Source organism: Callithrix jacchus, chromosome 14 (genome assembly GCF_049354715.1).
Source record: "Callithrix jacchus isolate 240 chromosome 14, calJac240_pri, whole genome shotgun sequence".
Classification (NCBI taxonomy): Eukaryota; Metazoa; Chordata; class Mammalia; order Primates; family Cebidae; genus Callithrix; species Callithrix jacchus.
In genome coordinates, this window is record NC_133515.1 from 104862052 (window position 1) to 104882030 (window position 19979).

Genomic DNA, 19979 nt, shown 5'->3' on the forward strand with positions numbered 1-19979 from the left:
GCTCACTGCAGCCTAGACCTCCTGTGTTCCAGTGCTCCTCCTGCCTCAGCCTCCTGAGTAGGACTGCAGATGCATGCCACCACATAGCTAATCTCTTTTTCTGTAGAGATAGGGTCTCCTTATGTTGCCCAGGCTGGTCTTGAAATCCCAGCCTCAAGCAATCCTCCCAGTGTTGACATCACAGGCACTAGCCACCATGCTCAGCCACACCTCTGGGCGTCAAGCAGCAGCCTCTAGGGGAGAGGATGCCTTTTGAAGACCATGCCCACACCCGACAGATTCCATCTTGCAAAGCTTGGAAGGACAGCAGCCCACACGGTGGAAGCCCACCCACACCCAGGAGGGCTCAGCCTGCCCCAGACTAAGAGGCTCCAACATGTCCAAGGAACATCTGCAAACCTCTTTCCACCTGGCATCACACGGGCCTCAACCCCCTGCCCCTCAAGATCCCAGTGTGTCCAGGTTGCATAATCCAAACCATTCACTTGTGAGCAGTCATCTTACCACACCCTACCCCATCTAGGCTGGCCCCAGCCCCACTCCGAGTCCTGTCTGGACACACGATGGAGCATCTTCTCACATCTGGTAGGAATGTGAGCTCTCAAGCAATTCCCTGTAGAGCCATGAAGTCTGCAAGTGGCATAAAAGCAAACCTAGGGACCGTGTGTAGGACCAGAGGACAATGAGTAAAAAACAGGACTAAAGGGGATATGGAAGCACCAGGACAACACCCGCCTTCACTCTGAGCCTGACTGGGACTCAGTGCCTGCGGGGGCAGGGTTGAGGTCACATCCAAATATTGTTATTGTGTTTTCCCAGAGGAACAATCATTCTTTAGCCCGGTAACTTCCATCTCTAATGGGCTTTTTGCTTTAGTCTTTCTTCCTACGGCAATTGTTCGCATTCTTTAGTCTGTAAATCGTTTATAGCTGGAATTTGAGCCTTGAGTTTTAACTCTTAAGACTATTTGCATCTACTGTGCTTTTATTTGTCTTGTGCTTTCCATTGACTTGTTCTCTGCTACCCCACCTAACCCTTTCTGCCTTCTACTAAGCCCATCAAGCTTTAACTCCCCTCACTTTAGAAGTTGAGATTCAATCTTTATTCTTTATCCCCCGCAGTGTCCACTATTGTTCCATTTGTTTGAATTTGAGTCTCACTGTTGCTCAGGCTGGACTCAGCCTCCTGAGTAGCTGGGATCAGACATTCACCATCATGCCCAGCTTCCCTATGATCCTGTCCATTCACCGTGGCCCAACCAGTATCTCTGCTCACCACCATCTTTTCTTTTGGCTCAATTTGTTAGGAATTATTTTGATTCAGGGATATGAATGGCAAAACCTTGGCATGAAAACGTATCTTCTAAATAGTGTAGTCCAACGACTCCCTCAGCACTGAAGATATGTCATCATCTTTTGGTTTCTACTGACATCTTCACTTAATGATTTTTCCTTTTGTTCATGTTCTGCAGCTTCATTCATATGAGCCTAGGAATGAATGTGCCTTAGCTTCTCACTTGTGGACTTCCTGATCTCAAGGATGAGTCCGTTTTGGAAAGCCACGAGTCATTACCTCCTCAAACACTGCCTGTCCACACTCCATGCTTTCTTCCATCTACTTTCCAATAATTCCCTCAGACACATCCCTTCCAGTTCATAAGCCCACTCCTCAGCTGTCTCATCTGTGTCGAAATAGCTCTGGGCCTGAACTCCAGTAGTTACGCTGTATCCCATTCTTAATTCTAAAATGTATTTCTTCACCGTATCATGTTATTTTTTCCTTCTGTGTGTTACTGGGGCCCCTGACTATACCAAGGTTTTGGTCCCAACTCCTCCCCTGGTTTAGATCAACCTCTCCCTCCAAATCCAACTGCCCATCAGCCGTCACTGTTCAGTTTCTCTAAGAGACTAATGACAACTCCTAGGGCTGCTACAGGCTCTGGGGTTCCATGGTCACTTCCTTTGCTCCCCAAAGAGGTCATTCCCCTTTCCCAAGAGGTGACCATCTATTTAACTTTTTCTTTTCAAGATGGAGTTTTGCTCTTGTTGCTCAGACTGGAGTGCAATGGTGTGATCTCAGCTCACTGCAATCTCCACCTCCCAGGTTCAAATTCTCCTGCCTCAGCCTCCTGAGTAGCTGGGATTACAGGCACCTGCCACCATGCCCAGCTAATTTTTGTATTTTTAGTAGAAACAGGGTTTCACCATGTTGGCCAGACTCCTGACTTCAGGTGATCCGCCTGCCTCAGCCTCCCAAGGTGCTGGGATTACAGGCGTGAGCCACTGTGCCCGGCCTACCTACTTAACTTTTTGTTGTGCTATTTATCATGCGCAGATGTTTGAAGCAGGAGGAGTTTGGTTCCTTAGTCCACCTCCTGGCTGGAGCCACTCCAGTCTCTAGAGCCAAGGCTAAGGTGAACATGACTAATGAACCTTAAGTGGCAATGGGCTCAGCCAGTCTCATAATTAAAGAAAAAATCCTGATGTGACATATTCCCTCCAGGGAATGGCAGGGAGACACCACTGATGTGTTCCCTGTGTCCAGACAGACACCAGGAGGGTAGCCCTCTGCACTCCAGAGGGACAGCTGGAAGAGGCCAAGCCACACAGTCCCGCTGTGGCCACTCACTGATGAGGGGCTGGGCCTGTCGCTGTCTTGCTAAGAGGTATTAAACCATTATCGGGATCTCCAGACCAACACTGGCAGGATCACTGATCCTCAACATACAGCCAGTTATCTCCCCGGTCAGGTGGCAGTTCAACACCTATCTGGTTCCTGCTTCGCAAGGATGAAGTCCTCAGGTCAGAGGCCACAGCAGTACCAGCAGATGAAGGGAGGTTTTTGTAGGTCTGCTCTTAGCAGCAAGGCCTGGCTACTGCAGCTGGGCAGGGCCACGAAAGTGCACACACAATGAAGTGTAACCCTTACATAAGCATGTCTAGAACTGACGCACAACAGGAAACACATCTGGAACATGCTAAAACTGAGCAGGGCTATCTTTTCCAGAAGTGAGAGCCAGACAGTTGTAGCTTTTAAAAGCCCCCAGGTGATTATAATTCACATCCAGGGCTGAAACCCATTGGTTTGACCTTTATGTCAGCAGTCCATCCCACCCAATCTGAAACGTCTGAGATCTCCCATTAAGATTACAGGGTCCCTGGTTTTACCCCCAGACTGATTCAGGGGGAGGATGGATCTAATGAGTACCCAGGGCAATCGACTCAGCAGCGTGAGCACTCACTGAACTCTGCAGGCCCTCCTCGGGCAGCATGGCAGACATGTTCTATAGAGCATGGCAGCTGGCTTGGGGACAGGGGAGCAGAATAGGACCGCAGGCCACCAGCAGGGGAGCTGTTCTAGTAGTTGGTCACCATCTTGAAGCCTGGTTGCCCTGAACTTCTGCAACAGACCTGACATTACAAATCAAATGACCATCACTGAACACCTGTAGGTACAAAGGCAAAGCTCTCTACCAGGATCCTCTGGGACACAGAACACACCTTTACCCAAGTTACCATCCAACCCAAAATACTTGAGTTCCAATTTGTTTATTTCCTCACACATCAGTCACTTAAATACCTGACCCTTGAAGGCCTTGTGTACCTATTAGAGATAGGTAAAAACGTGTGTCCTCAAAGACAACTGTCTCTTACAGAGCAGCACGGGAAGGGGGAAAGAATCTTAATGAAAAAGCAGGAGTTGGAAGCAGCACTTCAAACACTAGTCCCCCTCCAAGGATACATGGTCTCCCCCATGAGGCCTCTCCCAACCACTCCCACCACCTTAGAATCCTCTGCTGCTCCCATCGCTGCCCAACACTTCCGATCTACTCATCCATCAGTTTCCCTCTCTAGGAGTAAACGCAAGCTCCAGAAAGAAGGGCCTCCCCTCTGGCTCGGACCCATCTTCCTGAATTAAAATGCAGGTGGAACATGGCATCTGAGAGAGCTGTTGTTTGTTCAATGAACTGAATGGCAGTGGTGGCATGAGGTATAAGGAATAATAATTGGTTCATCTGGGGATAGATGGGTGTCAGGAATTCTAAAAGGCTTTATGAGAGTGGGTAGGATTACAAGTCAAGAAAGGGCTTTTACAGACAGAGGGACTGATCCAAACCTATGCAGGAATCCACACAGGTCAGTCAGATGAGGGACAGCAAAGCAAAACTCCAGCTGGGAAGACCTGTAGCCCCACCTGTTTTGCAAATGGAAAAGGAGGCCTAGGAGTGGCTCCCCACAGTTGCGAAGTTACCTCGGCCCCGGCTTCACAAACCCCACATGCAGTATAGCAGTTAATAATTTTGGGCACCACCTTTTGGGTCTACCCGTCTCCTATATACCATGTGCCGGAAAAGGCACAAGGCAAGTCTCTCGCCCAGAACCAGTGGAAGACAAATGAACTCATTAGCCTTTACAAAACATACTTTAAAAAAAAAAAGGCAGTCTCACTTTTGCCCAGGCTGGAGTGCAGTGGTGCAATCTCAGCTCACTGCAACCTCCACCTCCCAGGTTCAAACAATTCTGCCTCAGCCTCCCACAGTGCTGGGATTACAGGCATGAGCCACCTGTAGACTGAAACACTTGTTTCCCTTTCAACTGATTAGGAAACAGTCTGAGTTGGGAGAAGTTAATCCTCACATTATTCAGCTAATGAGACAGAATCCTAAAACCTGATTCTAACTTCTGCCTGTATCCCACAATGCAAGGCAAAGCCTTTATTTTAATGTTATATAAGTATAAGGACTATATAATCTGGATTCGTTAACTTTAGGTAACAATAACTTAAAAGCTAGGGAAAGATATACAGATTTAAAAATTGACTATACAATAAATGATGAAAACTAACAACAGAACACAACAATGTTCAAATAGTGAATACAATTAACAAATGGGGCCAAAAGGCCAACATTTATCTCGCATCATCTTTCAAGCAACGTCTCAGCTTTTTTCTCCCAAACATAAAGGCAGATTAATTCAAAGTAGCCCTATTAAGAATATTTGTTTGTGTCCTTCTGAAATTAATATTTGAATGGAAACTATATTAATAACTCACGGCTTCTCCTAAACATAAAGACAGATTTTCTTTTCTATCAAACATAAAGGCAGATTAATTCAAAGTAGTAGCCCTATTAAGAATATTTGTTTCCTTCTGAAATGAATATTTGAATGGAAACTGTATTTATAACTCATGGTTTCCTACTGAAGTTTAAGATTCCCCTAGATGATGGTCAGATTTAGACAATGCTAGAAGATGACACCCGGCAATTATTTCAAAGTATGAACTACAGGCAAAATCTAAAAGGACATACATAATTAAAAATCCCAATTTAAAAAACATAGTAAATATAAATGAATTAACTCACACAACCTACTGACATACAAACAAAACTAGGATAAACAACAATTTTGCCACTTAACAAAAGCAAGATCTTAGGTGGGTCATTGTGTTTAAGGATGACTTGAAATTTTACAATACTACCTTAGCTCCCACATATGAAAACTCTTCAAGAATCTTATCAACCAGAAGTTGGACAAACTACAGTGAGAAATAAAATGAAACGGCTTCTCACCCATATGAAGGCCCAGATCATGCCTAAATTTCTAGGGATTTAACTTAAGAAGCTCCTTGCCCTGAGATTCCTTGATCCCACAACACTCTACTCAGATGGGGCAGAGAATCCCAGAACGCTACCCAAGCCACAGAAGAAACACACAACCCATCTTATATCTGGCACCAACAGACTGATATCTAGCTATACACAGCATTGACTTTAAAGTTGGTTAATGAGTATTTTAATTCATTAAAATAAAAGTTAGAAATTACATGCTTAGTCTATACAAGTTTAATTTACTTTAATCTGTTAGTGAATTGTGAATTGGCTCCTGTTAGTGGTCAGGAGAATGCTTTGTATTTGGTGTAGAAACCAAATAAATCAAGCTATTATCATCTTTTGAGTACAAACAATGTTTGTTTGTAAAGTGCCAGTTTTATATTTAAGTAAACATGAAAATCTGCATTGAAGCAGTGAGGCTGCATCTTTCAACTGCCTGTGCTGGTTAAATGAAATGTTTAATCCTGCTGTGTCAAGCTCACTAGAAGGTCACCCGTAAGACTGTCACTGTCACTGCTATGATAGTCACAGTCAGCCAGCCAGCCTGCTAGCAAAGGGTGATAGTACCAGCATTATAAATAAACAGGACTGGTTGTGAGGTAGCTACACAGTTTTAAAGATGCTGTTAATGAACATTATGGACAATGCATGGTGTAGCTAGTTGATAACACTTTAGCTGATTTTTTCATGAGGTGGAAAAATAAAAATCAGCAAAATAAAGGCACATCTTCAGTTCATCTAGAAGTCAGCATCCAAGGTAAAAGAATTCTCTGTTGGACTTGACATCACTCCCATCCTCTGATACTCGCCTACTCTCTTCTCAAAGAAGTTAGTCTTTCCTTCCAGTGAAATATTCTCCATAAAGTCAAATGGATTCTCTACTCTGAAAACCTGAAAAGGTTCACATCAAGACATAAATACAGAGCACCAGTTTCAAAACAAGCAGAAGGCTATTTAAACAATACTTTACCTTGCTAAAACCCAGTTCCAGCATAAGTCTGTCTGCTACAAACTCAATGTATTGCTTCATTAGAGTGCAATTCATCCCAATGAGCTTCACAGGCAAGGCCTCAGTGAGGAACTCCTAGGAACCAAAATACAGCTTCTGAATACAACTAAAGCCGACATTTTCTAGCAAGCTTGAGTGACCCCTTTCATCACCCGCTTACCTGTTCTATCCGAACAGCATTGAGAATTATTTCTCTTACTCTCTCCTCTGATGGTTTGTGTACTAGGTGTTTGAACATCAGGCAAGCAAAATCACAGTGTAAACCCTAGGAAAAAAAGTACAAGATCACTTAAGCCAGAAGACTTGTCATTAACATAGAAATGAAATGACTTTATCCTTTTCTGCATTCTCCTTATCCAACATACTCATATTGAGAGCACTTGAACTCTCAAAGGGAAGACAACTAACTACTGGCTTCTCTTCTGCTGATGCCACCAAGGCAAGCTCAGTCCCACTCAAGGCCCTCAAAGTTGCCACCTAGATAAAAACAGGCAAGGTCTATTTCTTGCTCTGCTCTGTGTGGTGGCAAAGGAGGAGTCAGAGCTTCACTCAAAATATTCTTTCTACAGCCATGAACACTTATTTTGCCACTACTCCCAGAAGGAAAGGCAAAACTCAGTGATGAGGTTAGTTCGTATATCTTCAGGAAGGTTGTATGCAATTTCACGTAAATCAAGTTTGCAAGTTAGCCCATTAAACCCCAAGCTTATCTCCCGATCCAGTAAGGAAGGTCCTCCTATAAGGTAAGACCAACCAAGTTTGATTTGCCCACTGGACTCCAAGTAAGATGCTTCTTCCTTTTCAAATGTGATTTAATCAAAGACATACGCTAGACCAAAATGTATACTCATTCCATTGAGATGCTAACACTGAAGTAGAGAGGTAATTTCTAGATCAAACAGGAGAAACATAATGGCTACTATGAACATTTATGGAAAAGGGGATCACATATAATATCAGGCAAAAATAAAACATTCCTTAAAATCCCAATCCCATTAAGAATTTGTAGTTTTGGCCAGGTACAGTGGCTCGTGCCTGTAATCCCAGCACTCTGGGAGGCCAAGGCGGGAGGATCACCTGAGTTCAGGAGTTCAAGACCAGCCTGGCCAATGTGGTGAAACCCATCTCTACAAAAATACAAAAATTAGCCCTGCATGGTGATGGGCGCCTGTAATCCCAGCTACTTGGGAGGCTGAAGCAGGAGAACCGCTTGAATCTGCAAGGCGGAGATTGCAGTGAGCCAAGATCACACCACTGCAGTCTAGCCTGGGCGACAGAGCAAGATTCTGTTCCCCCAAAAAACAAACTTGTACTTTTTTACACATTCAAAGCCTATAAGGCAATAGGTATATACTAATGTATTATAGAGAATACAAGTAAAATAATTTCAGTAAATTAAAGTATTTCCTTCTTTTGTCAAGTATGTGTATGGTCGAACTCACACATTAAACATGGATATATGCCATCTAGTATCTCAGGTCCCCATCAGTAAACGCCAGAGCATGCCCGAGTTGTGTCTGGGACTCCAGTTACCCTATGATTTGATTCAGACTCACCTCATCTCTGCTAATAAGTTCATTAGAAAATGTGAGGCCAGGCATCAGTCCTCGTTTCTTGAGCCAGAATATGGATGCAAAAGAACCAGAAAAGAAGATGCCTTCCACTGCAGCAAAGGCTACGACGCGTTCACCTATTTAAGAGTTAACAGCAATAGGATTCTAGTGAGTAACTGTTGGTATTCATAGGAAGGGTCAACAATCCAGTAACATTACATGGAAAATGAAGCTCAAGCTGAAGTGGGGGCAAGGGTCTCCTTACCATAGGTAGCCTCTTTGTCCCCAATCCAGCGCAAGGCCCAATCTGCCTTCTTCTTGACACAAGGCATCGTTTCAATGGCATTGAAGAGAAATTCCCTAGTAGGCACACACAGCATCAGCAATTGAAGTATTACAGTAAAAGACCCCCGATTACCAGCTGCTAGATAAGAGCTCTGGGACAAAGGCCAAATTCAAGTATTTGCTGATTCTCTTCTCAAAGGAAGAACCCATGTCAAAATGTTTTATTTTTATTGGTCAGCTTTTCCCTCCAGTGTTCTTTTAAAAGTCTCAACATTTGATTTACGTTAATACAAATGTGGGTAATCTGTAGTTCATATGGAGCTTCAGGGTCTACAAACAGTAAAACGTGGGTCAGTACAGCAGGGACATTTGTTGCCTTTATTATTTCAAGTCCAGGTCATAGTTCCATGTGACGAACCATAAAATTTAAAGAACCATAAAATCCTAACTGCCATGCTATTATCAGACTATCCCTGGGTGCATTATTTGGCCCCAATTGCCACATCTCTATCATAAAATAATTAAACCAATAAACAAAGATTGCTTCCTACTAAAATTCTGTCCTACACTGTCAATCCCAGGTCAGCAAAGTAAATCCATGGGTATTAGTTAAGTGGGTCTCCCTTACCACTCTTCTGGTGCCCACCTTGAGAGGCTACTGATTTCTCAGCCTGTTCCTACCAGATGACCTTGTGTTCTGAAGCCAAGGTCACCAGACATTGGGCAGCTTTCATTTCTGTTTATTTATTTAAGGGATGAGGGTCTCACTCTGTTGCCCAGGCTAGAGTGCAGTGAAATAATCATAGCTCATGTTAAAACCAAACTCCTGGGCTCAAGCCATCCTTCTGCCTCGCTGTGCCAAGTGGCTGGGACTCACACTACCACATTTGGCTGCCTTTTATTCTCTTTCCATCTCACTGTCCTTCTCTTTGAGACCTGGGTCTGCCTCTCCCTTGCTTTTGAGGCTTCCCCAGAACTTCCTGAATCCACCCATTCTCCTTCTGGTCATTTGCCCCCAGTCGTACCCCTAATCTTTGCCTTCTTTTCTCAATTTCCACCTATATAAACATATTCAAATCTCTTCACCCAGAACGAGTTTCTTCAGTCCTTTCAAGTTACCACTTTCCTGTTCATGCACTTCTAATTTTACAACAGCCACATTAGGTTTCAGCTTCACCACTTCTACTCCATATGGAGGCTCCAGTCCCTAAAGCTGACCTTAGTGTCTAGACTACTCCAACAGCCCGTTTCTAACCCATCGCCTCCAATCAATCTCCAAAACATAAAACAGACCTAATGCTATCTTTATTCAGTCAAACTGCTGCATACCTAAATCCATCTCAGGGCTCACTGCTGCCTCTGCCTGTGTAACTCCTCTTATTTGCCTGTAGTGTACTGCAACCCCTCAGCAGGAAGTCCTCCCCGCCCTTCATCCTGCTGCAGCCCCACATTCTAGTTTCTCAACAAATTTACCAAATGACCAAAGATGGTCAGACATAGGTTTTAGTTTGTCTTACCCAACATGTAGGAATTCCTTCAAAAAAAGGCTTTAGATTGGTAGGCATCCAACTCTAAAAGTGGAGCACCTTCACAACTCTACGTGAATAATAAAGTGAATTTAGGCCCCTTGCTAAGAGCAGACATGACCACGGGTGCTGGAAATGTCTATGTCTGCTTAGTCATTCTGGAGTCATTTTTATCCCTAGATGAACTAAAACTTTGCCACAAATCAACAATTAAAGAGTCCTAAAAATCTTGGCATACCACTTGAATACGCACCTTTCGCTGGGATCTTTTATGTAAGTGTCAATAAGGAGACTATACATTTCAGAATGAATGTTTTCCATGGCAATTTGGAAGCCATAGAAACAGCGGGCTTCTGTGATCTGAACTTCTTGGCTAAATCGCTCCACCTAGTGGCAAAACACAAAGTCAAGCTTGAGAAAAAACTGGCGACAGCAACTCTTGTCAATGGATGGTAGCATCACGTTCTGCACCCTTGTAAGATTTCTTTCTATATATATTTCATCCAATTCTTCACAATTCTGTGACAAAGTGTGATATTTTATATCCTATGCTCAATTTACAGATCAGGAAATAGAAACATATAAAATAGGATTTCTTTGAGCACTCAATTATTTCCTAATTTATGTCAAGAAAGATCTGTTCATAGTAAGAGATACAACCAAATTACTATCTAAACAGCAAAGCCGCCAAAAGGAGGGAGCAGGGCCGGGCGTATTGGCTCACGCCTGTAATCCCAGCACTCTGGGAGGCAAGGCGGGTGGATTACCTGAGGTCGGGAGTTTGAGAACATCCTGGCCAATACCGTAAAACCGTCTCTATTAAAAATACAAAAACTAGCCAAGCATGGTGGTGCACGTCTGTAATCTCAGCTTCTCAGGAGACTGAGGCAGGAGAATCGCTTGAACCCAGGAGGCAGAGGGTGCAGTGAGCCAAGATCGCACCACTGCACTCCAGCCTGGGTGACAGTGAGACTCCGTTTTTGTTTTTTTTTTTTTTATTTAAAAAAGGCGGGAGCAGATGTGCTGGCCACAGGAAGTCAGCCTGTTACTACCACTGATCATGGCCTCAGTTTCTCTAGTCAGGAAAATACCATGCGGAAGAAAGAACTGCAAAGAGTGTTACACACAGGAAATGCCGTGTAATCTAAAAACCGGCTTACACACACACACACGCACTGAGCGTGGAAAACGCTGGACTTACAAGACAAAGAGAGACAAGAGAGCGCCCTAGTCCGACCTCAGATCGTCAAGGGAATGAGAGAGTTCGTCTTGGAAACTCACCAGGTTTTCATTCACTATGCCGTCGCTCGCTGCGAAGAAAGCCAGAACGTGGGATATGAAGTATCTCTCCTCGGGCTTCAGGGACTCCCAGTGCCGAATGTCCTTGGACAGGTCCACCTGCGGTTCGGTGGTCACAACTTCAGCATGAACAACAGCGGAGCCTGCAGGACTCACGCTGAGCTTCCCAGGCAGCCCCCCTCGCCAACCCGGACCCCCAAGTGCATTTCCGGGGCGTCCCGGGGGCCCCTGCCGGGCTCTCCTGGGGTCCTCCGCTTACCTCCTCGGCGGTCCAGAAGGAGGCCTCCGCCTTCTTATACATCTGCCAGATGTCCTGGTACTTGATGGGGAAGATGACAAAGCGGCGCGGGTTTGCTCTCAGCAGCGGCTCCTCCTCCACGCCGGGGGCGGCTGCTCGAGTTTTCTGCTGGGGGAGAAAGTAAAACACTGAAGCACGGGCGAGCCTCATCAAACTGTCGTTTTTCTGGGCCAAGTCCGTTCCATTGGCGGCAATTTCGTGGGGCCCCATGTGGAAGGATGGAAGGAAACGTGGCTGTCCCGTCGCGCTCCGTGGGTCACAGCAGGGGAGCGCACGCCCGAACCGGGAAACCGGCCGCCCTGGGGAGGGGCCGCCTTGGCGGGAAAGGCGCCGGCGCGGGAGTGGGAACAGCTGAGGGAACAATGCAGCGTTGGCGCCAAGACGCTCAAGGCCGCCCCCGGCCCCTCTGCCCCACGCCCGCCACTCACCGGCTCCGCCGGCTCCTGGAAGATCCTCCTCGCGGTCTTGCTGGCCAGGACCCGGGTCCCGTTCAGGGCCGGGGGCTGCGGGGAGACGCGTGTGAGTGAGGGGCGGCCGGCCTCGCCTTCCCTGCCTCCCTCCCCCGCCCGCAGCGCCCGCCCCGCGCTCACCGTGTTCTCCTTGTCGACCAGGCTGAGCCCCTTCAGCGGCGAGAGCTGCAGCTGCTGCGGGTCCGTGATGGGCGCGAGCGGGACGCGGACGGAGAGCATGGTGGCGGCGCGACGAAGAAGAGCTGGCAGCCGGGGCCGGGCGGCTGGGAAGGGGTGCACGGGCAGCACACCGACTCAGCCGTCTTTAAATCTCCCTCGCCGCGTACTCCCAGCCCTCCCCATTGGCTATGCAGTGCCCCGACCCTTCCCATTGGCTGCGCCTTGCCCCTACCCAGGCTGGCCGTAGGGCCGCGCGCAATTTTCAAGCGCTGCGCGGGAGCCTCAGCCAGTGTCTTCCGGAGACCCCCGAGGACGCCCCCGGGACTTCCCGGGATCCCCACTATCCGCTGACTGAGTCGGGGGTGCTGCCGCCCGGTCCCCCGCGGGTCCCACGAGACCAGGGTCGCAGCCCCTGAGGGTCTCGGAGGACTTGGCGCGCGCGGGCCCCAGTTCGCCAGGGAACCGTTTGGGGTTGCGTGAGGCGCAGCGATTGGAGCCCGCCGGCGCGAGAGTATCCCCGGGCCCCGGCCCCGCCTCCCAAAAGTGCCTCCTCCCAGCCCGGTGGCGGCCGGGCGGGGGGCTTAGCCAACGAGGTTGGTGCAAAGGTCTGGAAAACGCTCCCAGCTGCAGGGGAGGCGTTGCTGCCACCCTTTCGATCCGTGTCCCTGGGTGGGGTTGCAAGGGCCCCGAGGCCTGACACTTTGGCGGGGTGGTCGGCGAGGACCCTACAGCCTAAAAGTTAGAGCCGCTGAGCCCCGCGGCTCCTTTTGCTGTAAATGGAATAAGCGACCAGGCTTCTTACAGATTCGGTGTCCCCGAGGGTAAAATGGGACTCATAACAGTACCCACCGCGTGGGGTGTTAATACGGTGAGGAGCGTGATCGTTGAGATGACTCATGAAAAATGTGCAGTCCTTTGTAAACCTTCAAACTCCAGGACACGGAGAGAAGGCCCATGGTGCAGTTTTCCACTGAAATCCTGTCTCCAGTCAGGCGCCTGTCCCGTATTGTCACCCTCGCCTTAACTGCAAAATGGCTGGGCGCGGTGGCTCACGCCTGTAATCCCAGCACTTTGGGTGGCCCAGGCAGGAGGATTGTTCGAGGCCACGAGCTGGAGACCAGCCTGGGCAACATAGTGAGACCACCCCCCGCCATTAAAAGAAAAAAGTTGTTTTAATTACAAAGTGGGCGAAAACTCCTGGGAGAAAGCTCACAGAATGACTTTTAGAACTAGGAATTAGTATACTACTCACTGGCTTTCTGATTTGCCAGGCCCTGCAATGGGCAAAATGCCAAAAATAAAGGAGAAAGAAACTTTAACAGGAAAGAAATCATTAACCTGAGAAAGCTTCAACAGCTGCACTCGGGGTGTTATTTAGAGACTCTGGACTTTTTTTTACAAAGCCTTTTCTAGACAAGATACTTTATAGAGGGTGGGGTGGGGCAGGTGCCCTCACCACCTACGGTTTCTCCCATTAATTAAAAGTACTACAGACTTGTATTCAAAGTATTCTCGTGTTGCGGAGATAAGTAGTGAGCATCACATTCCTTACACAAAGCCACAACTAAAACTTCGATGTGCATCATTTGTTTAAAGCAACTCGCAGACAGTGCCAGTTTCACCCCAACACACTAAAGCATCCGTCTCCAGGAAACTGGTATTTTTATTGATAATTTTATGGCTGATAAACCCATTATCTAACAAAATTACAATTTGTTGGTGTCATTTCATACCCAACTCAGATTTCAACTTCCCATAATCAACATCCAAAGCCCTCGTTTCGGTTGCCCTGGGGCGCTCTATGCTTTTTTACTCCTGTTATACTCACTGGAACTGAAGCAGCCAGAGGTGGCTTCATTTATGGTTTAGTTCCTGGCCACGTAAATAACATAGCCACTGTAGAAGTAGTGGAAAGATGCGTACGTGTTAGAGGCCGGGTGATCCCTTCCCGCGCCGAGCCTGCGTCATCTTGGCGTGGCCCTCCTCCCCCCAGGTCCGGTATCTTTGCCCCACTGCGGAGGAGGTGGTGGCGCCCAGGACCACGCGGCGAAGCTGGAGGTTCCGCCCCTGGGGGTGCCAGGCGGTGCAGCCACTCCCGGGAGGGCGCTCGCTGCAAGCGCAGGGGATTTACTCCTTTTTCCCGGAGTAAAGCGCAGGGGAATCCCGGAGTAAAGCGCAGGGGATTTACTCCTTTTTCCCTCGGTGCTCGTTTTATTGGTTTTGTTTAAGCAAACAGAGGTGACTGCTTTAGGCTGCCCAGGATGGTCTCAAACTGCTGGCCCCAGGAGATCCCACCTCCTCCGCCTCCCTAAGCGCCGGGATTCCTGGCGGGAGCCACTTGGGCGCGCGTTTTGACATCGGCATTTACTCCACCATTGGTCCGCACGGGAGGCCCCGCCCCGCCCCCCGGAAGGCTCCTCTACGTCCCCAGCCTCGGGCGCCCCGCCCCGTTTCCGCTGCGCGCGCTCCGAACACACGCCCTGCTTGTGCAGGTTTGCAGGTCCCTGGCCAAGGTTAGCGCGGGTTCCAAAAGGCTGTTCCTACCTGTCCACCATTAAGGTGGAAAAACCGCGACCCGGGGAGCTGAGGATTCGCTGTGTACCAGACGCCATGCTGAGGGTGGTCATAATAATAATTAAAGCTGCAGCACCCACAGCCTCTGGGCGCTTGGCTCATGTGAGGCTGGCTTGTGTTTTTTGTTTTGAGACAGGGTCTCGTTCTGTTGCCCAGGCTGATGGCTCGATCATAGCTCACTGCAGCCTCGACTTTCCGAGCTCAAGCCATTCTCCCACCTCAGCCTCCCAAGTAGCTGGGACTACGGGCATGCACCACTATGCCAGACTAATTTTTAAATTTGTTGTAGAGATGGCTTCTCAGTATGTTACCCAGGCTGGTCTTGAACTCCTGGGCTCAAGCCATCCACCCGCCTTGGCCTCCCAAATGCTCAGATTACAAGCATGAGCACAGACCAACCAGGATTGGTATTTTTAACCTTGTTTCACCAGTAGGGAAATGAAGGCCTGAGAGGCAAGGAAACTGCCCAAGGTCACACAACAGAACGTTTCTACCCTGACTTTTTATTATGGTTGTTTTCAACATGCAGAATAATGGAAAGATTTCTACTGTTCACCCACAACCTCAGATTCCACAGCTGTTTCCATTTTGCCATATTTGCTTCCAGCAAATAAAGCAAATACCCTCTGTGGGTATGTGAGGCTTATGCTTTTTTATGGATCATTTGAAAGTGAGGGATAGATATCATGACTCCCCTCAAATGTTTCAGCTCCTAAAAATAAGGACACTCTGCCATCACCACAATACCACACTTACACCTCAGAAAGCTGAAATAGTTCTGCGGTGTCACCTAATATCCAGTACACATTCCTGTTTTTCCACTTTTTTCAAAAATGTCTCATAGTTATTTTGGATTTTTTTTTTCATACAGGATCTAATTCAGTACATGCATTGCATTTGGTTATTATGTGTCACTTTAGTCTCTTAGTAAAGCTCCTCCACTTCTTTTCCCCACACATTGACTTTGAAGCGCAAGCCAGTTTTCTTGTAGAATGTCCCACATTCTACACTTGCCTGATTGTTTATTCATCGTGTCAATTAATTTGTTTTCCTGACCCCTGTATGCTACACTGGAAGTAGGTCAAAAGGCTTTATTATTAGGCCCTGCTCCGTGGCTCACTCCTGTAATCCCAGCACCTTGGGAGGCTGAGGCAGGCAGATCACCTGAGATCAGGAGTTTGAGAGCAGCATGGCCAACATAGGGAAACCCCATCTCTACTGAAAATACAAAAATCATCCAGATGTGCTGGCAGACACCTGTAATTCCCACTACTTGGGAGGCTGGGGCAGGAGAATCGCTTGAACCTGTGAGGCAGAGTTTGCAATGAGCTGAGATCACACCATTGCACTCCAACCTGGGCAACAAGAACAAAACTCCTCTCAAAAAAAAAAAAAGAGAAGAAGAAGAAGGCTTTATTAGACTTAAGTTAAAAGTTATTGGCAAGAAGACGTCTTAGGTGATAATATAGCTAGGATTTGTTTGTTTGTTTGTTTGAGATGGAGTCTGGCTCTGTCACCAGGATAGAGTGCAGTGGCACGATCTCCACTGCAACCTCTGCCTCCCAGGTTCAAGTGATTCTTCTGCCTCAGCCTCCCAAATAGTTGGGACTACACAGATGCACCACCACGCCCAGGCTGGCGGCTGGTAAAAATACAATAATTTTTGTATTTTTAGTAGAGACAGGGTTTCATCATGTTGGCCAGGATGGTCTTGATCTCTTGACCTCGTGATCCGCCCACCTTGGCCTCCCAAAGTGCTGAGATTACAGGCATGAGCCACCACACCTGGCCCTACAGCTAGGATTTGAACCCAGGTCTGACTAACTCCAGAATTCCAGACTCTCAAAAACTTTGTTTTAATATGAACTGCAGGCCAGGCGTGGTGGCTCACGCCTGAAATCCCAGCACTTTGGGAGGCCGAGGTGGGCGGATCACGAGGTCAAGAGAACGAGACCATGGTGAAACCCTGTCTCTACTAAAAAATACAAAAATTAGCTGGGTGTGCTGGCGCACATGCCTGTGGTCCCAGCTGCTCAGGAGGCTGAGGCAGGAGAATTGCTTGAACCTGGGAGGCAGAGGTTGCAGTCAGCCGAGATTGCGCCACTGCAATCCAGCCTGGCACCTGGTGACAGAGCACGACTCTGTCTCAAAAAAAAAGAACCGCAAATTACATTGTTTTTGTTTGGGGTGTGTGTGTGTGTGTAGACGAGGTCTCATTATATTGCCCAAGCTGGTCTCAAACTCCTGGGCTCAAGCAATCCTTCTACCTCAGCCTCCCAAAGTGCTGGAATGACAGGCATGAGCCTTTGAGCCCAGCTCAACGTTCTTAACGTAGCACAGCACAGCACTCAGAAGTTGGCAGGAAATGGTTAAGCAGGAAGCTGGTTGGACAACCAGATGGAGCTGTTTGATGTTGATGTGTCACCACATCATAAGTGTCTAGAACATTCGAACTGGACAGCTCCAGCCACTGAGAGGCCATTTTCAGGGGATGGTGAGGATGAGGATGAGGATGAGGATGAGGATGAGGCAGCCCAGGGCAGAGCCTTTGGGAGCAGTGATTTTCTTTGTGCTCAGATAACCTCCAAACTGGTGTTGAAAAGTGATGTGCCCATTTGCACACATTTCAAGTGACCTTTAGCCAGGCATAGTGGCACACCCTTATGTTCCCAGCTACTCCAGAGGCTGAGGAAGGAGAACTGCTTGAGACCAGGCATTTGAAACCAGCAAGACCCCTGTCTCTAAAACTAAAATAAATAAATAAGAATTAAACTGATGTTTAAACTTTTTGTCATATGTTAAATAGTTACAGGGGATGTAATCTAATCTTGTTGCAAATATTAGTCCTTTAAAATGACAACTGGACGGGCATGGTGGCTCACAGCTGTAATCCCAGCACTTTGGGAGGCTGAGGTGGGAGGATGGCTTGAGCCCAGAAGTTCAACACCAGCCTAGGCAACATAGTCAGACCCTGTCTCTGAAAAATAAAAAATTAGCTGATTGTGGTGGCACGCACCTGTGGTCCCAGCTTTTCAGGAGGCTGAAGCAGGAGGATTGCTTGAGCCCAGGAGGTTGAAGCAGTGGTGAGCCATGATCACACCATTGCATCAACCCGGGCAACAGAGCAAGATGCTCTCTCAAAGTAAATATATAAAAAGAAGAAAGCAACTATGTGCTTTTAACTCTTAGAATTTAGAATCCACATATTTCAGTATGTTTGTTATTCTTATTTTAAAATTCTTAGTCTGTCACATCTCTCTCTCTCTCTTTTTTTTTTTTTTTTTTTAAATAAATAGGCTTGCTCTGTCACCCAGTCTGGAATGCAGTGGTGCAATAATTGCTCACTGCAACCTTGAACTCCTGGGTTTAAGCAATCCTCCTGCCTCAGCCTCCCAAGTGGCTAGGACTACAGGTGCACACCACCACCATTGCCTGGCTAATTTTTTTACTATAGACACAGGGTCTCATTATGGGTCCCAGGCTGGTCTTGAACTCTTGGCCTCAAGTGATCCTCTAGCCTCAGCCTCCCAAAGTGCTGAGATTACAGGCCTGAGCCACTGTGCCTGGGCTTTGTCCACTTATTGATTGGGTCATTTATCACTTTCTGATTGATTTACAGGGGCTTTATATGATTTGGACAGGATCTCTTTCTATTATATATGTTGCAGTTATATATTATGGCATGCACCTGGAGTCCCACCTACTTGGGAAGCTGAGGCAGGAGAATCACTTGAGCCGAGGAAGCAGAGGTTGCACAGTGCCTGCACATGGAATCTTCAGGGAATGCTAGCTGGTGCGATGACTGTGAGCTCTGCCAGGGTTTTCTAGGGCTCCCCCTTTACCCACCTCTCAAAAGCCCCGTGATGACCCCAGGAGGTGTTGCTGTTCTTCCCTGGTAGAGCCTAAGAGGCAGGCCCGAGAGGCTGATCTCAATGTGGCCCTGTGGGGACGGCAGTCCTGGAGAGATCAGTGAGGCTAGACATTGGGCCTAGTGGGTACACATGTTCAGAAGCTTGAAGAATCACACTTAGGGTGGATTGACAAAACCAAAGTGGCAAGACAGCGCTCCAGGAAGTGGAGGGACAGGTCTCCGTGGGAAGAACAGGGCCTGGAGGCAGGGAGGCGGGGCTCCGGCTGTCCTGAGGCCCTCTGACTTCCCTGTCTCATCCCACTCGGCAGAAGTCCCAATCTTCAAAGGCCCACAGGGTGCCACATGGTCAGCTCCCAGCCCCTCTCCCTGTGTCCTCCCTATGCCCAGCCCTCCAGATGCAAGGACCTCCTCCTTTTCCTGGAAAACTGAAGATACAACAGCTGCCTCAGGGGCTCCTCTGGCCTTGTGGCCCCTCTACCTGTGGCACTCGTTCTTCACTTCCTTCAAGGCTTTCTCCAAAGTCATCTTCACAGGGAGACCACATCATGACTAGGCTTGCATAAAACCCTAAACATTCCCCCTGCACTCCCCAGCCTCTGGCCCCTCCTCCTCTTTCTCTATTGCTCCAGTTGCCTTCTCTATAATACTGACTTCACTTACTCACATTTCCCCATCCCCTCTAGAATACTGGATGGGCATTTTCACCTGTCCTGCTCACTGCTGCATCCCGGCATCTAGAATGACACCTGAGCGGCACTCACCGGAGGAACACAGAAACCCAGGGAAGTAGAGTTCTTGTTTCCAAGGAGATTGCAGTTATCTGGGAAGATAAATGCATATAAAACAATTATTTAGTACCACAGAGAAGCTTAGACTTGTTCAATTTTTGAATTAAAATTTATCGTATGTTTCCCATGATAAAACTAATGCAGGCTGGGTGCAGTGCCTCACACCTGCAATCCCAGCACTTTGGGAGGTGAAGGTGGGAGGATCACTTGAGCCTAGGAGTTCGAGGCCAGCTGGGCAACATAGTGAGACCCTGTCTCTATAAAAATGAAAAAAGTGTCTGTGCACCTGTAGTCTCAGCTACTCAGGAGTCTGAGGTGAGAGGATTGCTTGAGTCTAAGAGATTGAGGCTGCAGTGAGCCATGATCGTGCCACTACACTCCAGCCTGGGTGACAGAGCCGTAAAGCAAAGAAAACGAATGTACATTCATTGTAGAGACTAAGAAAAAATAGATAGAATAAAATCATCCCTGTTCTAATCAACCAGAAATAGCCGCCAGTGGAGTTTAGACACATTTCTCTCCCTTCAGATTTTGCC

General features: G+C 47.6%; 1 protein-coding gene across 11 annotated transcripts in view; it reads right to left on the minus strand.

The window, feature by feature from the left end:
- RRM2 (ribonucleotide reductase regulatory subunit M2) overlaps positions 1-19979 on the minus strand; it is a 61151-nt gene that overhangs the window by 40637 nt on the left and 535 nt on the right. For 5 of the 11 annotated variants that reach the window (XR_008476465.2, XR_008476464.2, XR_013526769.1 and 2 more), the window contains exons 1-9: positions 12172-12330; positions 12010-12084; positions 11543-11689; positions 11266-11382; positions 10238-10371; positions 8439-8533; positions 8177-8310; positions 6781-6885; positions 6582-6695 (exon numbers count right to left, since the gene is read on the minus strand). Coding sequence is in view for 6 of the 11 variants with exons in the window: in XM_035273256.3 (XP_035129147.1) it covers positions 6582-6695; positions 6781-6885; positions 8177-8310; positions 8439-8533; positions 10238-10371; positions 11266-11382; positions 11543-11689; positions 12010-12084; positions 12172-12270 (1020 nt within the window). In the remaining 5 variants the exon portion in view is untranslated. Of the gene's footprint in view, positions 1-5776; positions 6503-6581; positions 6696-6780; positions 6886-8176; positions 8311-8438; positions 8534-10237; positions 10372-11265; positions 11383-11542; positions 11690-12009; positions 12085-12171; positions 12331-14038; positions 14485-19416; positions 19476-19979 lie in introns of those variants that run through there. The other 6 variants (XM_035273254.3, XM_008981142.5, XM_008981141.5 and 3 more) reach the window with 6 other exon arrangements.